The 26,539-nt window shown below is 43.3% G+C and overlaps 1 protein-coding gene across 6 annotated transcripts in view; it reads right to left on the reverse strand.

Annotated features, from left to right (window-relative positions):
• Positions 1-361: 361 nt before the first annotated feature.
• Positions 362-26,539, reverse strand: part of SCEL (sciellin) — a 65,285-nt gene continuing 39,107 nt past the window's right edge. For 2 of the 6 annotated variants that reach the window (XM_083435846.1, XM_083435848.1), the window contains exons 15-23: positions 25,873-25,932; positions 11,874-11,930; positions 10,893-10,955; positions 9,424-9,510; positions 8,031-8,099; positions 6,858-6,932; positions 5,035-5,143; positions 3,796-3,898; positions 362-2,990 (exon numbers count right to left, since the gene is read on the reverse strand). In XM_083435846.1, coding sequence (XP_083291972.1) covers positions 2,974-2,990; positions 3,796-3,898; positions 5,035-5,143; positions 6,858-6,932; positions 8,031-8,099; positions 9,424-9,510; positions 10,893-10,955; positions 11,874-11,930; positions 25,873-25,932 — 640 coding nt within the window. In that variant the 3' untranslated portion in view covers positions 362-2,973. The remainder of the gene's footprint in view (positions 2,991-3,795; positions 3,899-5,034; positions 5,144-6,857; positions 6,933-8,030; positions 8,100-9,423; positions 9,511-10,892; positions 10,956-11,873; positions 11,931-25,872; positions 25,933-26,539) is intronic. The other 4 variants (XM_083435850.1, XM_083435851.1, XM_083435847.1 and 1 more) reach the window with 3 other exon arrangements.

Consider the following 26,539-nt stretch of genomic DNA (forward strand, 5'->3'; position numbering starts at 1 on the left):
ATGCAGCCCTGCTGTGGCCTAAGTTGTCCAGAAATGGCTGTGGTCCTGAGGAATGACATCATTTCTTAAATACAGAGGCAGGGAAATCTCTGAAAAGGTATCTCTGCCTGACAGAACACAGTGCATGCCTGGTAGACTGTGTGCAGCAAAGTACATATAATAAAATATCACCTTCTGGTGTGGTTTTCGGTAGTCTGACTATTTTTACCCATCCTTGTAGAATTATATTTCACTTTGAAAAGAGCTTCTAATTGGCTTTCCTCCTTCCTCATTGCTGAGAAATCTCCCCAGAGCAGTCTGTTATGTACATACTTTGAAATTCGGCGCTTCCTTTGAAAAATGTATTATTCCCTAGTCACACTTGATCTTTAGTAATCTTTATTGGAAAGATTCAGGCAGGGGAAAATCAATTTCAAACAACATTGATATGAGAGACAAGTAACAAATAAAATAACTGTACAACCACTTCTTTTTCCAATGTCACTGAAACACTATTCTATGTGGATTATTTTTAGGATTGTATATGAACAAATAGGCTTTACTATGCACTAAATGGTAATTTTAATGGCTGCATCGCAATAAACCTCAAGCTCACACACTTCCACCCCCAGAACAATCATGGAGAAACTAGAAAACTTTACTTCCATTTTTGGAACCACCAGGGTTTAGCATTCTGTCCAAACCCTAAACCTTGGTTAATTTTAACTATGACCTGCGAAGGAAAGCCAGTTCCATAGCCCATGCTATTACCGTAATTTGGCTTGTTTCAAACAAACAATAGTTAGGGTTCATGGCAATTTGTCTGGTTCACATGAAACAAGCTGCACTTAATCAAAAATGGAAGCAAGATCATACAGTCACCTTTGTTCTAATCACAACCATGGTTTATCTCAGAATGTCTGGATTCAACCAGGATCTTATTTTTAAAAATCTTTTATATCTTTGGTTTAATAAGTTCTACATAACAGCAAACTTTCTCTACTCTTTATCACTAGTGGAGTTAAGCTGTTTGCATGCACTAAGACTGACGAAAGGTAGAGAGAGAGAAAAGAATTCACCTTTACAATTCTATACAATTATAAATCCATTAGTTTTAAATAAAACAGTGCAAGCTGAGTCCCAATCATTAGAATATTTATCTCTCATATGCGGAGGATGAGTGTTTGCAGGATCATTGTATCTGCAGTAGATTTTAATGGAGATGGGCTGAAACTTTCCAAGCCAAATATATGTATGTATCCACCAGGGCGTCCAGTCCCTGCTGCTGCTGCTTCACAATCACCACCTTAGCTCACATTAGCATTTATTTCAGCTGCCATACTACTCCATGCAGAGGTCCTGCCTAACTGAAGTATACTCAGAGTCGCAAAGTGATTTCATGCTAGCATAACTCATTCATTGCCTACTCAGCCCAGTGATTACCGGAAGACCTCTATCCCACGGGTGAGCAACCTACAACCCTCAACCTCATTTTGTCCACTCCATCACTTCCTGAAATCAACCCCTTTCTGCCATCCCATTAGACTTCCTTCCTGTTTGTTTCCTTCTTACTTTCCCTATTTTTTTAAAAAAGTGTTTCCTCCCGATTCCTTTCATTGCAGGTTCAGTACAATTGGAAGGGGGAAATAATTTGATAAGAATAAATTGATGCCTTAAAAAAAGGTTTGTCCTGGTTGTATGGCTTAAGGAAAAGACCTCCCCTTCCCTGCTGCCGTGGGTTTGCACAGGGCACCCATGTCAAAAAGGAATTACTTGCACTTGCTTTCCAGAATAGGAGCTGTGTCAATTACTGTGTTGAATAATAATAATAATAATAAAATTCTGTACTCATTTGAAAGTAACCCCATCAAACTCAGTGGAGCTTACTTCTGAGTAGAGCGGAATAGGATTAGGAATTCTGAGACAGCCACAGAAGCAGAGCAGTCTTTATTCTTGATTAGTTAACCCAGGACATTTTTGTCTCTCCGCCCATCATTGGTTCTGTCCATGCTCACTGCAAGAATGTGACCCCCCCCCCCGCCCCCTGACAGATTACCTCTGAGCAACTGTAGCCCCGGAAAGAAAATAGTTAGCTAACCCCTGCTCTAGCTTGTGATGCTGCAGACTGTGTTGACATGACCACTGTCGTCTCCTCTGTGTATCTGGGGAGAGGATGTGGTTGCATGGTAGAATTCTGTGGATGCCCCCAATCTGTCCCATGATCAATCCATCATTGCTTTATTTACATTTCTTTTAATTGCCTGGGAACTGCAGAAGGTCAACGTGCAGACCTGTCCACGTTGCCATTAGGCCGAATAAGATGGTTGGCTTTGGACACAATTGAAAGAGTGCCACTCACACACAGATAACCAAACAATATTGAACCTTCTGCCTCACCTAGTGCTGCTCCTATTACTTCCAGTGTAGCAGTAAAATGATGAAAGGGAGTAGAGGAAGCCCTTATGTGGTAACTGTCTCATGATTTTGGTTCTTACCCACTGATTCCCATGGGACTTAAAACACAACTCAAGTTATCCGGACTGGACCCACTGAGCTGAGATGTTGTCTTAGATCTATAATGACTCATTTACAGACACAAGTATTCGGATTATAAGCACGGGTGTGTGAATTGTTTCAGAATGAACCGCAGTCAAGAATAGCCAAGATACACTTTCACTACAATCCTATGAGTGTTTACTCAGAAAAATAAGCTGTACTGTTTTCAGTGAGACTCATTCCTAAGTAAGCAGACAGAGGACTGCAGTCTTAGACGTTGTTTTCTTACTGATAATGCACACACACACACATTCTAGGCAGAAGCCACCATGCGCTTCCTTCTTTTTAGAAGTAGTGTTATAGTTTCATTTTTTCACATCTTCAAATGTCTACCATTTTTTATTATTCTTGGAGTTCTTTACTCATCCTAAAAAAGCATATGATTTTCAAAGAAACGCATGCAGCTGATCCATCGACCTGAACTGTCTTCAGTCAACATTAGTAGGCCCATGAGGCTGTAAGGCAAAGAAAATGCCCATTAGAAACTGAAAATGTGCACAGCCTTAAAAAGTCAACCATTTCAGACCAATGTGTTAAGTTTCTCTAAACACGGAGCTATTTCAGTTGCATATTATTTGAGGTATTCCAGATACTGATTGTCTTTTAAATGTGATTCTTAACATCACTGGTGTTCAGGGATGGAAGGATCTGTCAGTTTCAGATCTCTCAGTTTATCATTTTTACAATCTTAAATTCAGTTCAGCAGTTTGCACCTTAAAGTTATCATGACAATTTGCCAGCATTTTACTAAGAATTTCTCCTAATCCACACATTTTTGCACAGTTGTGACTAACTTGTACCCAAATTTTGCAAGCCATTCCCCCTAAAATAATGCATGTTAATATGTTGATCTTAACTAATGCATTCATTTTAATGTGCATTTTTACTCAATATATGCATTTTGTAAAAACTGGTTAGAGAACGGTATCACAAAATTTGGATAAGTGTGAATTTAGAAGGGTAACTGTGTCTCGATTTGCATATTGTTTCAGAAAGCATGAGTTTGATATATTTCTCTTTACACGCAAAGTGAACTGAATTTTATCCCCATACCTACCGGTGTTGTGACTATCAAGCAGGGAAACATATTTGGACATTCAAGAAATGCACTTTGAACTTCTGCATTCACCAAATCCTGCAATCTACAGCACCATAAACAGGAACTGAACTGAAGTGTTTCAGAGGCACTTTGAACCCCATGCCTCCCTGGTTGTTGTTAACAACTGAACCTTCAAGCAGGTGTCCTCCAGTACAACTTACATTTAACTCCGGAATAGCATGGTTCACAATGCACCGTGTTCTTGTAAATCCAAATGCTATCTCCCGCCTTCACGTTTTCCAAAGGTGCTTTGCAGATTTCGCACTAGGAACACACAGAGTTAAACAAAAACCTTTAGTTGTTAATATTTATTTCATCAATTCTGAGTCAGATACCAACCGGGATAAAAGCTTTAGAAAGCTTGTTGAAAAAGTGTGAGCGCCTTTAGCTGGTGCCAAAAAGACAACAGAGAAGGTGCCTGCCTGATATGAAGTGGGAGGGAGTTCCAAAAGGCAACTGCTGCCCAGCTTCAGCAATATGCAGGACACACCTCTTGACAAGGTGGCATCTGCAGGATGTGTTTGCCTGCGGAGCACAGTGACCAGATGGGCATGCAGGAAATGATGCAATCTTTTAGGCATCTTGTTCCCAAAGCTCTGCAAGGCTTTGTACACCAAGACCTTGAATCCAGTCCAGTAGCTAATCAGCAGCCGTGTTATGAAAATGCCTGATAGCGAGTCACCTTTAATATACGTTATGGTGTGCAAAGCACGGAAGACTCACTAACATTTCAGTACAGCTGAACTTAAGATTTCAGAGAAATTCAGCCTCAGGGTTGTTTTCCCCCTGTACAAATATAGTTTTCTTTATTCTTCGGCTGTCGTAAGGAGAATGCAGGATCTGTTTAAATGCCATATTCCCATGTTTTCCCCCCTTCCTTACTGCACACCGATGCTACATTCTCTTATAACTTGGTTCTACAGAAGGAAAATCAGTGTAGCAGCTTCAGGGCTAGTATACTCCCTCCGCTGTTCTGGGTGCTTCCTCCAATCTGTCCCATGATGACTCCATTGTTATCTTCATAAGAGTACCAATAGCAGAGCAGCAAGAGCAGTGAATATTTCCACCTGTGGACCTCCCTTTCCATGAGACAAAGAGGGAGATCATCCTTGGGATGCCCTTCCAGCAGTGGCGTAGCGTGGGTTGTCAGCACCCGGGGCAAGGCAAGTAATTTGCGCCCCCTAACCCGTGGATTTGCGCCCCCTAACCCTAACCCCCAGATGTTGCGCCCGGTGCGGCTGGGCCCCCCCTGCACCCCCACGCTACGCCATTGCCTTCCAGGGACCATGGGGTTGCTCTCTAATTTGATTTAGAACCCGGTGCTTTGATCAAAATTCACAATTGTCACACTACAAATCCATGCATATTTAACGACAGTTGGGTGAAAGACATGTTCCTACCTTGAAGCAAGTTGCATGACAGCAAATCTGCAAGGCATCAAGAATCATCTTTGTGTCTGTGCCCAAGGGCTTCCGGCAGTAAGTGCACATTTCTTTTTCAATAACGGCCCTGTGGAAGAACAGGATTCATTGAGTGCACACTGTAGTACAGTACTGGAAGGTTTCACTGTGCAAATATTCTCACTTTTCCATGCCTGCGTGAAGCTGTGACCTTCTCAACATGGCTCGATGTGCAAAGAGCGGGCTAGAACTGGTTTCAAAAGATTGGGTTGTCTGAAGGCATAAGGTGCAAGTCACCTGGGCAAGCCCCCATTTAAATGAAGGGGAGCTGCATAACTGCACTGCTAAGCTCTTGCACAGCTCTCATTCATTCAGGAAGGTAGCCAAAGCACAGATAAACAGATCACTTGGAAGAGCTGTTGCTAAACAGTGAATCTCCCAAGGCAGGTATGGGAAACCTGTGGACCTCCAGATATTGATGGAATCTGACCCATCAGCCCCAGCTAGCATGGTCCATGGTTTAGGGATAACGGTAGCTGCGGTGCAGTAACATCAAGCGACAACTTAAATGTATGAATGGACTGACACAAATCTAACACTACAGACAAATTTTCATATTCACTGACATCATCTTAGTAGTCATACCTTTTCAGTGAAATCAATTCACCCACTCTACTGCTAACAATCTAGCATACAGTGTAGAGAAATCAAGTGAAGAATGTGGACATGTGAACGGGAAAAGCTTTCAGGTAATAAGTGTAAAAACTTGAGTATGGGGCAAAACGGACAAGATGTTTCTCACTTTGATGTAAAGAGACAGTAGGAACATTCTACCACATGTGGTGGTCTTGTAGGGTTATTAAAGACTACTGGGAATTAATCCATAACGAACTGGAAAAAATGTTTAAAAGATCCTTTACGAAAAACCCAGAAGCTTATCTTCTGGGTATAATATCGATAGAAGTCTCAAATGAAGAAGAAGCCAGTGAGTCTATTGCAACTGCGGCCATGTGGATTTTACTTGCACAGAAGTAGAGAACAGTCGCAGTTCCAAGGAGCAGTAGCATCATAAACTGCTGGAATATGTGGAACTAGCGGGTGTGACTAATAGAATAAGAAACAGAGATTTAAAAGAACTTAAAGAGGATTGGATGTTATCTATAGAATATATGAAAAAGTATTATAGTAAGATAATGAACCTAGTGGGATGAGTATAATTTAGCAGCGTAAGTTATAACATGAGATAAAGAGAAGGAGAGAGGAAAATTTAGAATAAGACAATGTGGATAGGTTGGGAACAGAGAGGAAATTTGGGAAGGAGTGGAAGGGAAGTACCGTATTTTGCACTCTATAAGACGCACCAGACCACAAGACGCACCTAGTTTTTGGAGGAGGAAAACAAGAAAAAAAATATTCTGAATCTCAGAAGCCAGAACAGCAAGAGGGATCACTGTGCAGTGAAAGCAGCAATCCCTCTTGCTGTTCTGGCTTCTGGGATAGCTGCGCAGCCTGCATTCGCTCCATAAGACGCACACACATTTCCTCTTACTTTTTAGGACAGAAAAAGTGAGTCTTATAGAGCAAAAAATATGGTATATGAAAAGAAGTTTTCTTTCTTATTCTTTTTTGAATGCAACAGTTGTACTAATGTGGATCTACTAATGAAGAACTGCAGCAGAAAAGCAAATAATAGATGATAGATAGATGATAGATAGATAGATAGATAGATAGATAGATAGATAGATATAGATAGATAGATGTTTCTCTCTTTGCTTTCTTCCTCTATATTTCTTCATTCTACAGTGTTCAGTATATATACCCACCTATCAGAAGTAGAGTAAACAGTTTTGATAGATTTTCCAGGGATGTTGTCTTCATAAGCATCATGGGGAAATCTGCTGTGATAGAAGGAACATGAGCCGAGTGATGAACAATAGGGTTGGTTTTTTTTAAAAAAAAACACTTTTCAAGTTTGCACTCCGACAAAGAGAGTGTATCATCAATCAACATCAAAGCCATCCACAGAGACTTGAGGGCAGACTTCAAAAATATACAGATATACAAGAAACAGTTTTAAAAGAACAGTGGGGGGAGCAGGGCAAGATGAGACTTGTATTGCATTATACGAAAAGGGCACAGAACTTGCTTTTGCATGGCTCCCATTATTCAGCAGGGCTCATGCAGAATGAGGATTTTAGCCCCAAGGGGCTTATATCTTAAGAGCATGCTTAAGCACTTGATATTTTAGAAGTAATGGATTTCTAAAATAACAGAAAAGCACACAATAGTGTCAGATAGAGATGTCATATGTGAAACCATTCAGCAGAATGAAGACAGATAAGGCACAAGGTGAAATAAGAAAACATAAAAATGTGCTATTTTATGTTTTGCAACACTGTTCATTTATGACTCTCCGAAATTTATTGCAGGGCCAGAAAAGAGTCAATAGAAATGCTGCAATCATTGTTTACATGTTTGCAGTCCCAGCCAGGCCAGCAAAACCAGGAGATTTATGATACCCCTGATGGGTTCAACAAACATGACTGCATTCATCTTTGTGGGTCAATGCATGTCTCCCTCCATAAATCCTAACTATTATCTTGTGTTTACATGCATGTATACATTCTCTCTCTCTTTCTCCACATAGATCCCAGCATTAGGCATGCTAAACCTCTATAGGAATCAATGAGCTGAGCTGAGCTGTGTATTGTACTGTGGCTATAGTCTGGTAATATATATCCAGCCATTTTGTTTTAATCCCTCATCACTTGCATTTAATTTCACATTTTATTCTGGGATGACATAAAACCATATATTGTATTAGATTATCATTCATTCTATGCATTCAAGAAACCAGAATATTAGCCACGCCATAGCTGGGGGTGGGGGAAAATAACATTGCTTGTGTTTAAACAAATCATGTTTAAACTGTTATTTTTGGAATTAGTACACGAGGAAGTATTTCTGGAAAAATACGACGTGTATTTTTCAGGTACCTATTCTCATATGTCCTTGTGTACACAATTGTGTCCTTTGGACTTGAGTAACTGCTTGAGGCAATAGAGCTGAAACACATACAAAAAATGAGGAGAATTTCATTCTCTAAAAATAAACATACAAAAGCGGTAAGAAAAAGCAATGTCATAAGAACAGAACAAGAGATCCCTGATGCGTCAAGCCAGAGGCCTGTCTTGTTCCAGCACCCTGGTTCAGAGTGCCCAACCTGATTTAGTTGGACAGGGACACAATAGCTCTCTCCTGGTATTATTTCCAGCAACTGGGGTTTGGAGGCAGGCTGCCCCTGTTGCTGGGGGGTAGCTTATAACCACTGTGACTAGTTGCCATTGCCTCAGCCTTTAAACTTGCTGGACATCACCATAGCTTGGGTAGCAAATTCCATAATTAACACTGCATGGTGTGAAGAACTGCAATTCCGTTTGTCTGGCCCAAATCTCCTGCTATTCCATTTCAGCGGATGGCCCCAGATTTATTAAGAGAAAGGGAGGAAAGCTTTTCTCCAGCCACCTTCATGATGCCACCTGCAAAATACTACGGGTTCCATTGTTCACTGTTTAGGCCCTGTTCTTGACCACATTTTTGAAACACTGGATTGATACGGACAGATGTTTAACAAATGGTAACTTAACACAGGGCACACATATTTGTTTAGAAAGCTGTTCCTGTTTCAGGTTTTACCTGATGGAGAGAAGTTGTTGTTTTTTTTAATCACAAGTCTGTGTAGGATCACGGGCGAATATAATCCTAAACTCATTGGAACAAAGCAAGAATACAGAGTTCCAAGGTGGTAGAATGGACGGTAAAACTTGATACTGCGGCCAGAAAGAACTATGGGAAAGGGAGCTTCTGAGAGGAGTTTGTTCTCCGATGCCTGCCCAAGCTGTTCTTTTAAATAAAGGGGGTGGTTTGCACATGCAGAACAATTTTCTTCCCTGAGATTTACAGACGGGCAAAGCTATGTGTTGAGAAGAGAAGACTCCTTGGAAAAGACCCTGATGTTGGGAAAGATGGAGGGCACAAGGAGAAGGGGATGACAGAGGACAAGATGGTTGGATAGTGTCTTCGAAGCTACAAACATGAGTCTGACCAAACTGCGGGAGGCAGTGGAAGACAGAAGTGCCTGGCGTCTCTGGTCCATGGAGTCACGAAGAGTCGGACACGACTAAACGACTAAACAACAACAACAACAAAGCTACGTGTGTGTGTTACCCACATTGAACTTCCCCACCTGTACTCAGAAAGAGTTGCTGGACTGGGGAAGCTGAATTTCTTCCAACACATTTTCCTTGATAGGGGTTTATAGGAGAGATAGCCTTTTGCAGCTGGGGAAAAAGGAAAAACACTCAATTTATTGGCTTAAGAATACTGTACCTGGATCCTCTTGTGTCCTGGTAAAAATGGTTCATTTCTGACGGACCACCTGGAATACTGGCAGATTCATGGTCCTGCTCTGGTGCCCTGTGGAGGACAAGGTTGGAGTAAGAAAAAGAAGTCTAGCCATGATTTATCTTCACCGCCATTTCTCTATTCTTCTACTATGCATGTAGCAAAGGAGGGGGATTTAAAATATTAAAAGGGGAAAGAGGAGGGTGGGAACTTAAGAGGGAAAACTCTCAGAGGGAATGCATTCATCAAACACTGGCTACTCTGCCTTTATTTTGAATGCCTGTTGTTTTTGTGCCAGAGCCTTAAGCTCTGCTAAATGAATAGCCATCAGTGCCAAGCACTGTTTTATATGCAGAACATGTAGCCTGAGAGAGGGCCTCTCCGCTGTTCTTCCAATCTAAAGCAATGAGGCTGATCTGAGAGCAGAGAACGGAGCTCATTCTTCACATACAATCTTTGGCTGCAGTCCTACTCTTGCTTGAGCTGACTCTGAAGTTAGAGAGGTTTCACCCCTGCCACTATTCCATCAAAGGCTTCGTTTTTTAAAAAAACAGGCAGCAGCCTAAGGGGTTTTCCAGACCCCAGAGAAGCATCTCCAGTGGTGAATGGAGAAGGGGAAAAGGAAGGGGGAAAGGCAACATTGTATACTCACACCAAGTCATACTGGTGAGGAAATGGAAAGTGTGGGATGTCATTGGCTTGACACTTCATCTGACCTCCCCACAAACAAATCAGAACAAATGCACAATAAACAAATCCTCTCAATTAATAAACAAGTAACATGAATTAACTTCTACAGGACTGCCATGGTTATAAGAACTAAGATTTAAGCATAGGTGTCAACTTACAGATTTGAAAATAAGGGACCAGCCGCCTTGAAAATAAGGGACCAGCATCCAAAATAAGGGACCTGCAGCCTCACCTCTTCCAGGCACTCTAGTCTTCCTGTCCTCCTGCAGTCTGGTCAAACTCATGCTGGTAGCTTCGAGAACACTGTCCAACCAACTTTGTAACCAGAGGTTCAACTGAATAGAATCTGAATCACATGCACCACAAGGCCTATGCAGCCTCAACTTAAGATGGCTCCCCGGCCTGGCTTTGCACTGCAAAGTTTGCAGCAGCACGTGCAACAAAATGGCGTCCAGCATTCAAAAAAACCCTCAGCTTGCATTAGCTAGCCACACACAAGGCATGCAAGCTCCACCCCCTAGTCATTCTTAGACTTCTTATTGGGTGAGCTACACAGCCAAGCAACACAGTTGGAGCCTCCCTCCTCCCTGGCCGGCAGGGAGGGAGGGAGAGGAGCTGCTTCCTTTGAAATTTAAGGGACATCATTTAAGGGACATCATTTAAGGGACATCCATCAATAAGGGACAGCAGCGGGACATGGCGCTGGAATAAGGGACTGTCCCTTCAAATAAGGGACACTTGACAGCTATGGATTTAAGACTCACCTCTTTTTGTTTTGATCCTCAGGAGAGGATTTTACTACAATGAGATCATCTAGTTCTTGGCTCCTGTCAAAGATAAAGAGCAGAGCCTGATGACCACAAAATACTGGACGTTTAAAAAAATGCAAACACAAATGTTACTTTATCAAGTCACCAATGATTTCTGTGAGGAACTGTTTTAATTTTTATATCAGATTCAAGCACCAGACAAAAAGTATGAAGCATTATCTGCTGTGAAGAAATATGGCCCCTTCATTACATATCAAGACCTTTGACTTCATGTCCCATAAGCTGATCCTGTGATTATTTATCCTGACATAAAGCCTACTGTATCTAATAGGACTTGGTCCCAAGTCCTTACACATTATTGCAGTAATTTCTTAGAAAGTAAGTGTGCTTACGACTATCCCACTGACCACACCTACAGCTCACTAAGCCCTAATTCCATGTATCAGTCATTTATTCATTTTTGAAGAGGCTTGCTTAGTTAAACGTTTGGAGCATAGCAGCCTACTACCCTCACCCAGCAGACTTCACAGGAAGGAGTGCTCCATTCCAGAGCTTCATGTTCACAATGATGCACACAGAACTCTTTCCTGACCTGTAGGACCCCACATGCTTCTATCCTCCTGGTCACCAATCACTGCCATCTTCTAGGCCCCATTTCCTGCCCCTCCCAGGCTATCCTTTTCCAGGTTCTCTCCCATGGAGGGAGGGAAAATTCTGTACATGCATTTGATACAGTGCTGCATGGGCAAGGAAACCATGGGCTCACAGCTACACATATGTGGGATGTAGCCAATGTTAGTTCTACTCAAGGGCAGACCCACTGAAATGAATGGCCACGACTAACTTAGGTCTGTTCATTCCACTCATACTCTGAGGAGACCTTAGTTGGCTACAAACCCTCCCTATATTTTTAACTCAAGCCACAGGTAACAGATTTTCTAAAGTGCAGGAGAGATAAAAAAATTTAAAAATTGCCTTTTGTTTTTCTCTGCAGTGTTATTTACAGCGATGAGGTCATCTAGGTCTCTTCCTCTGTGAGAAAAGCAAAGAAACAAAAAAAAATGGACTAGTTACTTTTGCAAGAAACGGACCGCTGATCACAAATGCTCTCAGGGAAGAGCGAGGGGAAGAACTTAATGCATTAGGTAATTGTCAACTCATATGGATATTCATTGCAGCTAATAATTCCACCAAAATGTTTTCCTTCCAAGATTTAAATATACTAAAATTATCCTGAGATTTGTTTCTCTTTTCCTGATTAAGCGACATGATCAAAACTAAGCTTCCTGAAGAACTCTAATGCCAGCACATAAACCAACCCTGATATAATGCACCCATTTATGTCAATGTAAAGGAAATGCCGTCTGAATTGGAGGGAAGGAAACATCACTAATTTCATGTCATTTGCAGACTGAAAGCAGCAACAACAGTGAATATCAATGGTATTCGCTGAATTGATTTTGTTTCCAGACCTAGAATAAATAAGCCATTTCTACTCCTGTTCCCATTTTCAATGGAATTCTCTGCACAAACTGGCCTTGTTCACGGGTCATGAAAAGCCAAACCATGGCTTAGCGCAAACACCTAAGCATGCAAACTCCCAGAAAGAGATTGCAACCAATCTGCTCCTTCCTGGTTGTTTTGCTGCTTCAGGACACTGAGCTAAGCCTTGGTTTGGATTTAGTCTGCCATCTGAACCCGGGCTCACAGTTTAGCTCTCCCGGTATGCCTCACGGAGGACCTTAAGGTTCATAAATAGCCTCTTGAAGCTACATCTGGTTGAGGCTAATCTAACTTCCTTAGGGACTGGGACTCTAGAGGTCCCAGTCCCTAAGGAAGTTAGATTAGCCTCAACCAGAGCCAGGGCCTTTCCAACACTGGCTCCAGCCTGGTGGAACGCTCTGTCTCATGAGACCAGGGCCCTGCGGGATCTGATCTCTTTCCGCAGGGCCTGTAAGACAGAGTTGTTCCACCTGGCCTTTGGCTTAGAATCAGTTTGATTCCCTCCCCCTCTTTCTTTTTCCTTTCTCCTCCTGTGAAGAGGATGCATCCTAATGTTTTAATGTTGTATCTTAATCTTTTAAATTGTATTTTAATCAACTTGTTTTTATTATTGGTTGTTAGTCACCCTGAGCCCGGTCTTGGATGGGGAGGGCGGGGTATAAATAAAATTATTATTATTATTATTATTATTATTATTATTATTATTATTACTACTACTACTACTATTATCCAGGTTGACCACATGCCGTAACACAGGTTGGTCCTTCCCTGTCCAGTATTTATCTCCCCTCAGCTACTCTCCCACAGGTGCTTTTATCCCGGTCAGGCTCACTGTTGGAATTGGGAGCTCAGCTGGGGGACAAATGATGTCAGCAGGGAAAGTGAAGGGAAGGAATTAGCAGGGAAGTGCCGGCAAGATCCTGTGCTCACTCACACATCCCTTTTGCTCTTAAAAATCAGACTCCTTATCCACACCGGACCCACTTTCTTCTACCTGACTGCAGCCGATTCAGGTTTGACCACTGGAGCCTGCTACCATCAAATGTAGCTTCAGCAGCTCTTGCTGTTTGCTCAAGTAGCTGACACTTTGGTGCTAAGTATTTTGAATCTCTAGGCAGCCACCGGAACGTTGACTTGAGGATAAACGTAGATACTTCCGATGTTAAGCAGACTGCATTAGCGCACCATGTCTTAAGACATAAAAATGCAATGCGCTGTCTTCTTAATACAGCTGTTAATATAAGCATTTCATAACGTTCCTGTTGTTCAAGAATTATGCTTATAGCCAAACCATAAACAAACTGCAGTGCAATAAATATAACATTAGTTCGGGATATATTTTTTTTCTGGAGCAGAGTTACGAGTCATATATCTTAGGGGGAGTTTTATTTTATCTATTTTCTTACAGGTACATTCTGCCTTTTTTGTGCCATAAGAGGTTCCTAACCAGTTTCCCATCCAACCACTGACCAGACCCAAACCTGCTTAGTTTCACCAACATGGTGGCCTCCTATAATTTCAGACCATACCCTGGGACATTATAGGGAGATGAACATCTCTGAAGACTTCCTCATTAATAAAAACAGACCAAACTAGACTTCTAATGTCAACAGAATCAATGTGGTTGCCTAGTGGTTAGGGCACTGGACTCTGAACTCAACTCTCTATTTGGCTACAAAGCTTACTGAATGGCCTGGGTTCAGTTAGTTGTAAGTTGCCTTGAGCTGCCTTTGGCAAGAAAAAGCAACCAATAAATTTAGTAATAATAATGTACCACATCTGAGCAGCCTTTACTTTTCAAGGAGTTGCTGTGAGGGCAGAAGCTCTGATTTATTTTATACATCCATATATATATATATATATATATATATATGCAGGTTTTGGTGTCCTCGGGTGTCTTCCCGTGTAAAAGTTGGGGTGTCTAGGCGACGTTTCGACGAGGTCTCACTCGTCATCTTCAGGCTGGTGCTTTCGGCTTCTTGTTACTGGAACAGAGCAGGATCTCAGTGTTTGAGTTCCTATAAATACTGTTGAGGAGGTGTGGTGTATAGCCTCCAATGTTCTGGGCAGAGAGGAGGTTCCCAGGCTAGTGTGCCTTTTCTTCTTTTGTTCCTTAATTACTTGAGGGATATCTTGAGTGATTTCTTGAGTGATTTCCTGAATCCCACTTAGGTGGGTCATTAGGTGTGGATTAGTTGCTAAAGCCTTCGTGTCTTGAACTCTTGAACTTTGTGAAGAGTTTTTCTGAGAAGATGGCTGTACTGCACTTGGTTGTGCTCTGGCTTGGCTTCGTGTATAGGGGCGAGCTGTGGTTTTGTGGCCTGTGCCAGCCAGATCTGTGTAGGGATTGCAGGGGGGTGCAGCATCCGGAGGTGCCACCCTGGTTTGGCTACTGGATGGTGTCTGTAATTTATCTGTGGAGAGGGTCTGGGTTTGGGTCTGGTGTGGTTGATTGGTGATGGCGTTCTGTGTGCCTCTGGATCTGGTGTCAGATTTTGTGGGGAGGGCTAATTTCCAGATGTCTGGCAAGCGGGATGTGTCGTCACGCTTGTTCATGTTGTGAGGGTGTTTCTCTATCTCGATGGCTTCCATGATTATTCTCTTGTGGTGATGTTCCATGTTAAAGAGCAATTTGGAACATCACCACAAGAGAATAACATGGAACATCACCACAAGAGAATAATCATGGAAGCCATCGAGATAGAGAAACACCCTCACAACATGAACAAGCGTGACGACACATCCCGCTTGCCAGACATCTGGAAATTAGCCCTCCCCACAAAATCTGACACCAGATCCAGAGGCACACAGAACGCCATCACCAATCAACCACACCAGACCCAAACCCAGACCCTCTCCACAGATAAATTACAGACACCATCCAGTAGCCAAACCAGGGTGGCACCTCCGGATGCTGCACCCCCCTGCAATCCCTACACAGATCTGGCTGGCACAGGCCACAAAACCACAGCTCGCCCCTATACACGAAGCCAAGCCAGAGCACAACCAAGTGCAGTACAGCCATCTTCTCAGAAAAACTCTTCACAAAGTTCAAGAGTTCAAGACACGAAGGCTTTAGCAACTAATCCACACCTAATGACCCACCTAAGTGGGATTCAGGAAATCACTCAAGAAATCACTCAAGATATCCCTCAAGTAATTAAGGAACAAAAGAAGAAAAGGCACACTAGCCTGGGAACCTCCTCTCTGCCCAGAACATTGGAGGCTATACACCACACCTCCTCAACAGTATTTATAGGAACTCAAACACTGAGATCCTGCTCTGTTCCAGTAACAAGAAGCCGAAAGCACCAGCCTGAAGATGACGAGTGAGACCTCGTCGAAACGTCGCCTAGACACCCCAACTTTTACACGAGAAGACACCCGAGGACACCAAAACCTGCATTCCTGTACCCGTGAAAATCTACGAAAGCAAATATATATATATATATATATACACAGAGAGAGAGAGAGAGAACCGTATTTTTCGCCCTATAGGACGCACTTTTTTCCCTCCAAAAATGAAGGGGAAATGTGTGTGTGTCCTATGGGGCGAATGCAGGCTTTCACTGAAGCCTGGAGAGCGAGGGGGGTCGGTGCGCACTGACCCCTCTCGCTCTCCAGGCTTCAGGAGAGCCCCACCAGCAGCCCCACAAGCTCGGGGGACAGCGGGGAGGCGGAACGCCGCCATCCCGCTGTCTCCCGACGTCGTTTGGAGGCTGGTGGCGGGGAGAAGCCCGCAAGCGCCGGGGGGGGGGGGATAATTCCCCCCTTTATTCCCCCCCCAAAAAAATTAGGTGCGTCCTATGGGCCAGTGCGTCCTATAGGGTGAAAAATACGGTATATCTATATCTATATCTATATCTATATCTCTATATATCTATATCGAACTCTTGCTAAGTCTGACCTTTAAGACATTGAACCGAAATGACTGAGAATTGTAAATAAGCAACGGACTTTACTTTTCTTTCTTCTTCGCTCTCCACTCCCCTGCTTCCTACAATACTCTCTAAGGTGTATTAGGATACTTCCAATTATTGTGGATATTGCTTCTAATCTCCACTATGGGCCATGGCAAGCGGCCAAGGGACCTGGATGAGGTAATGCCTCCCCCGAGGCCCAAACAGTCCAAGATTGATACTTTTTTTCTTAACTGTAATAGAAATAATGAGGAAGTTAGCTACATGGTTGAAACTCACAATCGTTTTAATCCTTTAATTGACCTCGCAGCCGATATAGAAGTGGAGGGGGTGAACTCGAAGACAACGAATAATGCCAACGATAATGACAAAGAGGTGAGAGCCACCTCGAAGGGGGAGCCCGAGTTGGCCCTCGGCGATGGCATGGGACTCGATCATTTCCAATTAATAACCAGGACCCTGCGCTGCATCTTTAAGAGCATAAATGGGATCTCCATGCAGGTGGATAATCTCCACCAAAAGCTTGAGGCCCATTTGCTAGAGCTCCAGCTCAACCACACTCTGCCTCCGAGGGATTTAAAGGGACAGAGGTATACCTCCCTTATTAGACATGAAAGTGGTACTGGTGGTCACCTCCTAAAAACTCAATTGGACTCTCAATCTCTGATTTTACAACCAAACAAAATATGTCTAACTATACACAGTAGGGACCCCAGGTCCCCAAGGTGGAATAATTCGAGAGATGTCAAAGATCATCTGAGGCAACTCCTTCAGATTTGGCCTCCGCTAATAGACCTCAGTACAGTGAAACTTTTAAACTACCACCATCGGCTCCAAAAAGTATTGCTCTCCTTCCAGTCTCCAAAAATTCCCTCCATACTGGTTAGGCGTAAAGCGTTTCTGGCCACCTGGGGCATCTTCCCAACAAGAGTCTTTAATGACACCAGGATTAAACCTCTCTTCCGCAGCACCGTACAAAAAGGTAGCTGCCCGCCAGACAGGCGCGACTCAGTCTTGAAACTCAAGTTGTCCACCCGGGAACCTCACCCTCCCTCTCAGCCCAAGCTTCCTGGTTTATCTACTCCAGCAACAAAGAAGCATGACCAAAGCGGGCCCAGCCATCTGGATATCTCAGAGGAGAGGGACCTTATTTCATCCTATGGCGAGTTGCCATTAGTAGAACAGCAGGAAGTTACAAACAGGCTTGATACACTCAAGCAGCATCTTACACATGTACTTCAAGAGAAAACCTCCTCAAATCCTGGACATAGCAACCTATTAAATCAAAGGAAACCAGTTATGAAGGGGCTAACACCCCAGAAACCCCTGCCAAATACTGGGACTCCAATAACGGATGATTTGGCAGTCTGCCTGGCGGAAGCTCCTCATACACCGTCGCAATGCAGACCCCCTTCACCTCTACTAATAGATCTGCAATCAACTACCTCGTCCTCCGCCTTAAAGAGTAACGCGCCAAACACACCTCATCCTGGTAATCTGTCAATGTCCTATTCTTCTATGCCTGACCTGGAGTCTTCATTTAGTGCGGTCCAGTCAAATGACTCTATATCCTCGTCCTTTGCCAGTCAACCTCTTTTGGTAGAACCTCATTTATCCGCAACCTTTTCAAGCCAATATATAAACGTTAAGGAACCCACTGTGCAAAGAGACAACTTAGGTTTTACTGAAGACCCTGCTGGTCACATCAATCAACTCACCACCCCTTCGATACCTTCGGTAGTACCTCGCCTGGAGCTGTCTCAGACCCCTGGCAATGTCCTTCCCACCAGCAACCAGAGCAATTGACTAGCACATAGTCCCTCCTCAAATTGCTTTAATGTGCTATCCTGGAATGTGGCAGGATGGACGTCCAAACAGGATGACGGGGATATGAAAGAGTTTTTAGCGAAATTCCAGATTATGGGTATACAAGAGACCTGGTGCTTAGAATCTTCACCCCCCCCATCCCTACCGGGCTATGACGCCTTTGTGATTCCTGCGACCAAAACACACTTGTATGGGCGCCCTAGTGGAGGCCTGGTAACATTTGTTTCGCAGGAGCTTCAGCTTAATATCTCTCCTATCTTTTGGTTAGAGAGTAATTACATTCAAACTTTGCACATCACTAACAGCTCGCTTGGGGAATTCATATGTGTAAACTTGTACAATCCATCTACCTACTCCTCCTCTCACTCAAATCAGCTTTGGGAGGATTTAAGATTTATTCTAGATAAATCTGGGGCTGAATTTCCAAAGTCAGAGATCCTTATAATGGGGGACTTCAATGCCAGAATCGGAGCAGATATAAGCTTATTCACCGATAAGTCGCAATTATTCATAGAAGAGGAGTGGTTTCCTACGTGGAATTCACAGGACAAGACCATTAATAGGGCTGGCATCATACTGCTGGAGTTCACTATAAACTGCGGGCTGCACAGCTTGCACGGCACACCCAAAGACTGGTCCGGGGGATACTATACTTTTCTAGGATCTAGAGGGGCAAGTGTTATAGATTACATCTGGTCCTCCTCAGCATTTAAGGATGAGGCATACTGTTTCAATGTGTTCAACAGAACCGAAAGCGACCACCTTCCAATTGCCATCTCCTTTCACCACACACAGCTGGGGCCTCCCAGCTCACCACACCCCCAGGATTCATCGACCCTGGCCCCCGGACGCAAGAAGTGGGACATCTACCTGGAGCAAGACATAAAAGTCCTCCTAAATTCCCCTGAGACCCTAGCCCTGAAAGCTCAGCTGTTAACAACGAATGTGAATCATTTCTCAAATTTCCAGCAAATTCTAGCCTACTTGCTCCCTTCGCTTACGAAACCTTCCCGTGCGATTCTATCCTGGAAGAATCAAACCTGGTTCGACCAAGAATGCAAACAGTGCAGAAGTAGGCTTAGATTTCTCCAGTCAGACATGAAAACAGACAGCACTCAGAGCAAAATCAGGGAGTTAGCCCAATTTCGTTCATACTATAAGAAGCTGCTCCAACATAAGAAATTGCTCTTTGCGAAAGAACGCTGGTCGGCTCTGTCAGTGGCCATTAAAACCCGTGACGACAAGAAATTTTGGAATTTAATTAATGCAGGTCTAAGACCCCCCTCATTCATTGTTAATAACATCACAGCAGCCAGCTGGCACTCTCACTTTGCTCAGCTGTATTCCACCTCAGATTCTGACGTAAATGTAGTCACCACCCTTCCAGCATCTGCCTTGCCCACCTGGGAGCCAGTCTCCCCAGAGAGATGTATTCAACTAATTAGCATGCTATCAGGGGATAAATCCCCGGGGGAGGATATGATACCACCTGAGGTATTCTTATCGAACCAGTCGTGGTGGGCCCCTATCTTAGCATCTCTCTTTACCACCATTAATGCTACTCTTAAGATTCCACCTAACTGGAAACAGAGCATAGTTATCCCAATACATAAAAAGGGGGACCCACAAGATCCGCGCAACTACCGACCTATCAGCCTGTTGGACATATCATACAAGGTTTACTCTAGATTCTTGCTAGAGAAATTAATTGAGTGGGCAGAAGAAACAAAGCTATTCCATCCGGAACAGGCTGGCTTCCGCAAAGGTCACAGCACATCTGGCCAATGTCTTGTTCTACTTACCCTGATTGATAAATACCTAAACAGGTTCAACTGCAAACTACACGCGGCTTTTGTGGACCTGACCTCCGCCTTTGACTCCATTCCCAGAGATAGGCTATGGCAGAAGCTTAGTCATACCAGCATAGATAAGAGACTCCTCCTCCTTCTTATGGAAATTCATAATGACATATCGGCCAGAGTAAAATTCGGCCCTCTGGGAGCTCTTTCTGATTCTTTCCCTCTGAATAAAGGGGTCAAACAGGGCTGCCTCTTGGCCCCTTTTCTATTCAATTTCTATATCAATGACATCGTCACAACCATGAAGGCCCTAAATCAACCTGCCCCCTCCTTACAACAGCTCAAGATCCCCATATTACTCTATGCGGACGACATGGTGATACTGTCATTAACCAAGCTGGGCTTAAACAACATGCTCAGAGGGCTCATGACATATTGTGATACCAACTCCCTTAAAATTAATTTCGCCAAAACCAAAATTCTTACTTTTGGCATGAAAACTCGGAAGTCACTCTGGAATTTTGAGGGCCATTCTATTGAACATTGTTCAGCATTCAAGTACTTGGGTATCATTTTTCAGCATGGGCTTAGCTGGTCAGCTCACCTAAATACAACCATCCTGGCTGCCCGCAGAACCATCAAAGCCTTGGAGAAATTCTACTATGCAAAAGGCGGCCAGCTGGTTCCACCAATCAGAAAAGCATTTATCAGCAAAGTCCTCCCGATGTTATTGTATGGGGTTGAAATCTGGGGGTGGAATTTAAAAACACTACAACGGCTGGAGATTCTACAAAACACTTTTGCACGGAAGATACTGGGTCTCCCCAAGGGCTCGGTTGCAGCACAGTTAAGAACAGAACTGGGCCTCCCCTCCATTGTTGCGAGAGCCCACATTAGAATTATTAGCTTTTATTGTAAATTAATCAATGCCCCAGGTCCCCTACTAGCCAGGCAAGCCTTTTTAACGTGTTCTCAAAGCAATAAATGGTCCAAGGCCATGGTGACTATTACTGCACGCTACTCTCTCCCAAATCTTGACTCGCTGTCCTCTTGGGACAAACATAAAATCCGGGCCTGGATTCTTACAAGAGACGAGGCCATGGACCGGGCACAGTCCACCTCAGCTCGCCTCTCCATGTGGCTCCCTAAAGTGAAAGTGGTAAGATCACTTGCCAACTACTTGATAGACCTGACGGAGCCCAACTTGAGAAGAGCGTTTACTATGGCCCGCTTCCATTCTATACCCACGGCCTTCCTGCAGGGGATTTATTCTAAGACCCCTATTACCCAGCGTCTATGTCCATGCACAATGAATGAAGTAGAGGACTTCATACATTTCTTTTTCTACTGCCCTATTTATGAGCCAATAAGATCTAAGCTCCTCCTTTTGATCCCGTCCACCATTACATCTAAGGAAGACTGTTTGAAATCGCTTCTTGTGGACGCAAATCCCCAAATCTCACGTGGGGTGGCAATATTCATAGTGCAGGCTCTGAAACTCAGGGCTACTCTGACAGGGTAGCGTGCCCTAGACCTGGACCTGTTTTAATCTTTTTATTACTTTTAACTCAATATGCTGAGTCTGTTCTGGGGCCATTTTGTGCTTTATATATACCCGCATACTAGTTTTTGGGCGCTGGCTATTATATCTTTGCATTATTGTCTTCGGGTAACTTAAATGTCACTACGCCAGCCAAAACACCTGAATTTTGCTGGGCTGCTTGTCTCTAGTTTGTCTTTTTTCTTTTTGTATTGTCTTATTTTGCTATGGCAGTTTGCTAATGCAATAAAGGTTTTGAAAATATATCTATATCTATAGACAGATAGATAGATGATAGATAGATGATAGATAGATAGATAGATAGATGATAGATATATGCTTCCCTTCAAATGAATTTGCATCAAAAGCTGGCTTATAGAAAAAAATAAAAGACAATAGCATGAAAACAGAAACAGAAAATTTGCAAACATTCTAAACAAATTCAGGAAACATCCTAAAACGAGGGTCAGACACATAACCCGCCTGCCATCAGTAAGACAAATGGTTGATAGAACAGGAACATATTAGTCAGTTGGTGGGAAACAGTAAGAGAGGGGTCCAGATGGATCTGCCAGGAGAACCCCCAGCCCAGGAACTGCTTATTAAATAAATAATATCTCCATGCTCTCAAAATGGAACATAAATGCATACATCTAAAATCATGGTACAAATAGTGCCAAACTGATAGCTGACAAAATGAGGAAAGGGATGGAATTCTCACCGGTCTTTGGGGATTTCTGCAGTAAGTGCCAAGCCCATCACGCCCACCAAACCTTCTGGATAGCCCAAGCACAACAACTGGCTCTGATGCTACAGGTAAGAGCCCAGCCCTGTTGTACCAAACATGTTTACAGCCATTCGGAACACGTGCAGATATAGTCTTACAACTGGAAAATCCTGCTAAGTCCTCGCCTAAACATTGTTTTGACCATTCCTTGGTAACGTGTGTTATTTTCCCTGCTTCTAATACCTCCAAAAGCTTTCCATTAAATGCCACCTTCTCTGGTCCAGTCTTTTAAGAATGCAATTCTAACTTTCCCCCAGCCCAGCAGGGCAGGGTCATTGCTGCCTCTGCAATCATGCCAGAAGGTGGGGACAGAGGCAGTTTTAGGGTAGCGTATGGTTACCAGACGTCCCCGTTTCCCGGGGACAGTCCCCGGATTTACAAATCTGTGCCTGGACAAAATCCGTCCCCGGAATGTCCCTGGATTTCATTTAATGTCATTTAATTTATATTTTATTTTAATAAATTTTCATTTAAGTGTTGTAGATTTATGAGTAGGGAATGAATGTTGTGTGATTGGTTCAACGGCACAAGACACATCATATGGGGACTTCTGGTGAGGCAAAATGGCGAGCACCACAGCAGTGAGCAGTTCCTGAAGCCAGCCAGAACCAACTGCGCTACCAGGCTGGCTCCGGGCCGCTGAGACTGCTGCTGCTACCACTGCTGAGGTGGAACCAGGGACGCCTGGCACATCAACAGGGGGAACCACTGGCACACACACACACACCCGTGACCCAAATGGAGCTGGGAGTGAGAGCGCCTGGCTGACTGCCCAGCAGCACTCTGGGGCCAGTAAAAACCCTGGAGCCGATGCAGGGAGAAGGAGGAGAGGAGGTAAGAGGGAATATTATGAAAATGATATACAGGTGGTACATGACACCAGTCAAGCTAGCAAAAATCGATCATTTGCCCGATAATAAATGCTGGAAATGTAAAGAAACTGAAGGCACATTTTTTCACCTTTGGTGGACGTGCCCAAGAATTAAGGATTTCTGGGAGATGATTTATAATGAAATGAAAAAGGTATTTAAATATACCTTCTTGAAGAAACCAGAGGCCTTTCTCCTGGGCATGGTTGGCCAATTGGTGTTAAAGAAGGATAGAACTTTCTTTATGTATGCTACAACAGCAGCAAGAATACTTATTGCGAAGTATTGGAAGAACAAGAATTACCCACTCTGGAAGAATGGCAGATGAAGGTGATGGACTATATGGAATTGGCGGAAATGACTGGCAGAATCCGAGACCAGGGAGAGGAGTCAGTGGAAGAAGATTGGAAGAAATTTAAAGACTATTTACAGAAACATTGCAAAATTAATGAATGTTAGAATGATGCTGGATTGAAGTTAAGTGGGTTTTTTAGCAGCAATGTTAAGGAGTATGTAAAAATGGATTGTTAATGGGTGATAATTTAAAGCTATAATATATTAAAATAAAAGAGTAAGATAAAATTAAAGAGGGAAAGGATTTGCTGAATTAACCAACTGAATTGGAATACAAGAAGGGGAAGTGTGAGGAGGTCAGAGAAACAAGTAAATGAAAGATAAGTTATGGAAAGACTGATTTTTTTTAACTGTTTTTATTTTGTATTTTCTTTTTCTTTTCTTTGTTTCTAATTTTTGTAATATGTTGAAATGTCAATAAATATCTTTTTTAAAAAAAGAGAAGGAAGAGAGAGAAAGAGGAAGGAGAAAAAAGAGGGGGGGCCGTGCTTGCTACACCGCTGCGCCACTGAGGAAGAGAGGTAGGAGAGCACCAGGAAGGCAACGGCACATGGCCAAGCCCAGGCCCAACCCAAGCCTACTCCATGGTGGCTAATACTCCAAGAGAGCAGGCCAGGGCCCAGAGGAAGGCCACGCGACAGAGGAGACCACAGAAGAGAAGATATTACTTATTTTTAATAATAATAATAATAATTGTAATAACTTTTCTTTTCTCTTTTAAAAAAAAAAATAAAAAATTTCCCCAGATTCTTTGAAAAAAGTCTGGTAATCTTAGGGTAGCGCAACCAGTTTGGTCATGTTTATTCAGGAAGCCCTGCAGCAATGTTGCAGAATGGAGCACGAGAGGTGGAGGGCACAAAATTTTAGTGGTGCACAGGGCGCCGCTGAAATTTGAGAGCCCAAAGTCTACCATTGGTGGGGGTAAGCAGGTAGCTGAGACAGCCTGGCACTGACTCAGGCCTGAAGTGCCCATTTCTGCCCATCCATCTCATAAAGAACTGGATCACACAGTAGGTTGGTTCCATACTTAAGGTTGCAACCCTCACCATGTTTATTCAGTAAGCTCTGCTGAATTCAGTGGGGCTTACTCCCACTTGGAGACAATCAGTCAGGTTGTGTATCCACAGCAGTGACCAGAGGAGGAATGACCTCTGGGAACAGTGCAGACGGAGGAAACGCCATGGTACACCTTTTAAGTTAGTCATGACTACAAGTCCCATTGATTTCAATGTACTCTGCGCATGACTGAGTCTGGATTAAATGATGCACAATGGATTAAATGATGCACAATGATGCATCTATGTGGGAAATGTCTAGCATAAACAGGGATTTCCATGAGTACAAATATATAAAAGGATGTCACATAGAGGAGGGAGAAAGGTTGTTTTCTGCTGCTCCAGAGAAGCGGACATGGAGCAATGGATCCAAACTACAAGAAAGAAGATTCCACCTAAACATTAGGAAGAACTTTCTGACAGTAAGAGCTGTTTGACAGTGGAATTTGCTGCCAAGGAGTGTGGTGGAGTCTCCTTCTTTGGAGGTCTTTAAGCAGGGGCTTGACAACCATATGTCAGGAGTGCTCTGATGGTGTTTCCTGTTTGGCAGGGGGTTGGACTCAATGGCCCTTGTGGTCTCTTCCAACTCTATGATTCTATGATTCTATGATTCTATAACTACCATTCTTGTTTCAATTTCTTTAATTCTCCGGGTCGTGAGAATTGTCCCTGTGAGAAACAATGGTGGTATCTGTGGTTCATATGAGAAATTCTCTATCTACAGGGTCAAAACTGGCAACATAGACCAGCCCAAATAGTTTCGTGGGAAGATACCACCCACGTTTTTGATAGGGAGTTAGATTCACTGGCTTTTTATGTTTTCCTACTATTCTGTGGTTTTATGACCATACAGGCTATTTTCACATGTGGATTTTTTTTTAAGAGGCATTCCATCTAATCCTACCTTGGAAAACTAATCTTTGGATGCCTTTTCTCTTTTATTGTCAACTCCTTACACCTGTGAAAAGGAGATCTTGCTGATATAAGGAGAAAACTCTGTGCTGTATTTAAATTCTGTTGCCTTCCTTTGAATTTGTGCAGTTACACAGCACTTGAGCTGGGAGGTGGGGGAGTTAACTAAAGGCATGTCTCTCCAACAAATTTAAACAAGCGCTTAACTGTTTCAGTTCCCAGCTAAGAAATCATGGAAATTCTAGTTCAATTAAGGAGCTATCAATTGCCTTAAATCTCTTACAAAACCAACATTTGCCAAGTTGGGTGGGGTAAGGAAACATTAGAAGTCACACTGTTAAAACCAAAAACCAAAACCAGATTAAGCCTTTACTGCATGTAGATGTGCAGCTCAATGACAAGACTCACCCCTTGGCATGTCCATTAGATGTACGGTTCACTTTGATGAAATCATCAAGATCTTGGTGTCTTAAAGAGGAAAGAAACACAAAGGAAGGTTATGGTCAATGTACAGGACCTTTTAGGTAGCGTAAGGACCAAGGAGGAAGGGGAGGAACCACCACAGGTCCCTTGCATCACATCCAAAACTTTAGGACCTAAGTGCCATGGATTCAACCACAGCCACCTGACTCCAGCACAACTTTGCATGAGTAAGAAAGCGCAACAGAAGGGGACCAGTAGTGATTTCTCAAAAAATGCTCTGTCCCACTTGGCCTTGCAGAATCTTCAACTTTGCTTCTTGCAGTGCAAGCCTCCCTTAGAATTAGATTGCCCCACAAACCATGGACTTACTTTGAACCACAGATTTGAAAAAAGAGTTTGTATGACAGGGGCAGGGAGATTTATATGCATGTAGTATTGATCCAATGGCTTTCCAGGGTCTGGAATATATGCCAGAGGATCCTGCTTCTCTTGGACCTCCTCTGAGGAGACTTCAGGTTCAACGTCTGGATGGGACTGGGCAGTTACTAACCTCAGCATGTTACAGATTCTGGGAGCAGATTGGCAGGGTAGGGGGAGAATTGTTGGAAGAGGATTTCATAGCATTAGATCATTCCTCCTTTGCTTGGAATCC

The sequence above is a fragment of the Podarcis tiliguerta genome (genome assembly GCF_965153285.1).
Source record: "Podarcis tiliguerta genome assembly, chromosome: 4".
Taxonomy (NCBI): Eukaryota; Metazoa; Chordata; class Lepidosauria; order Squamata; family Lacertidae; genus Podarcis; species Podarcis tiliguerta.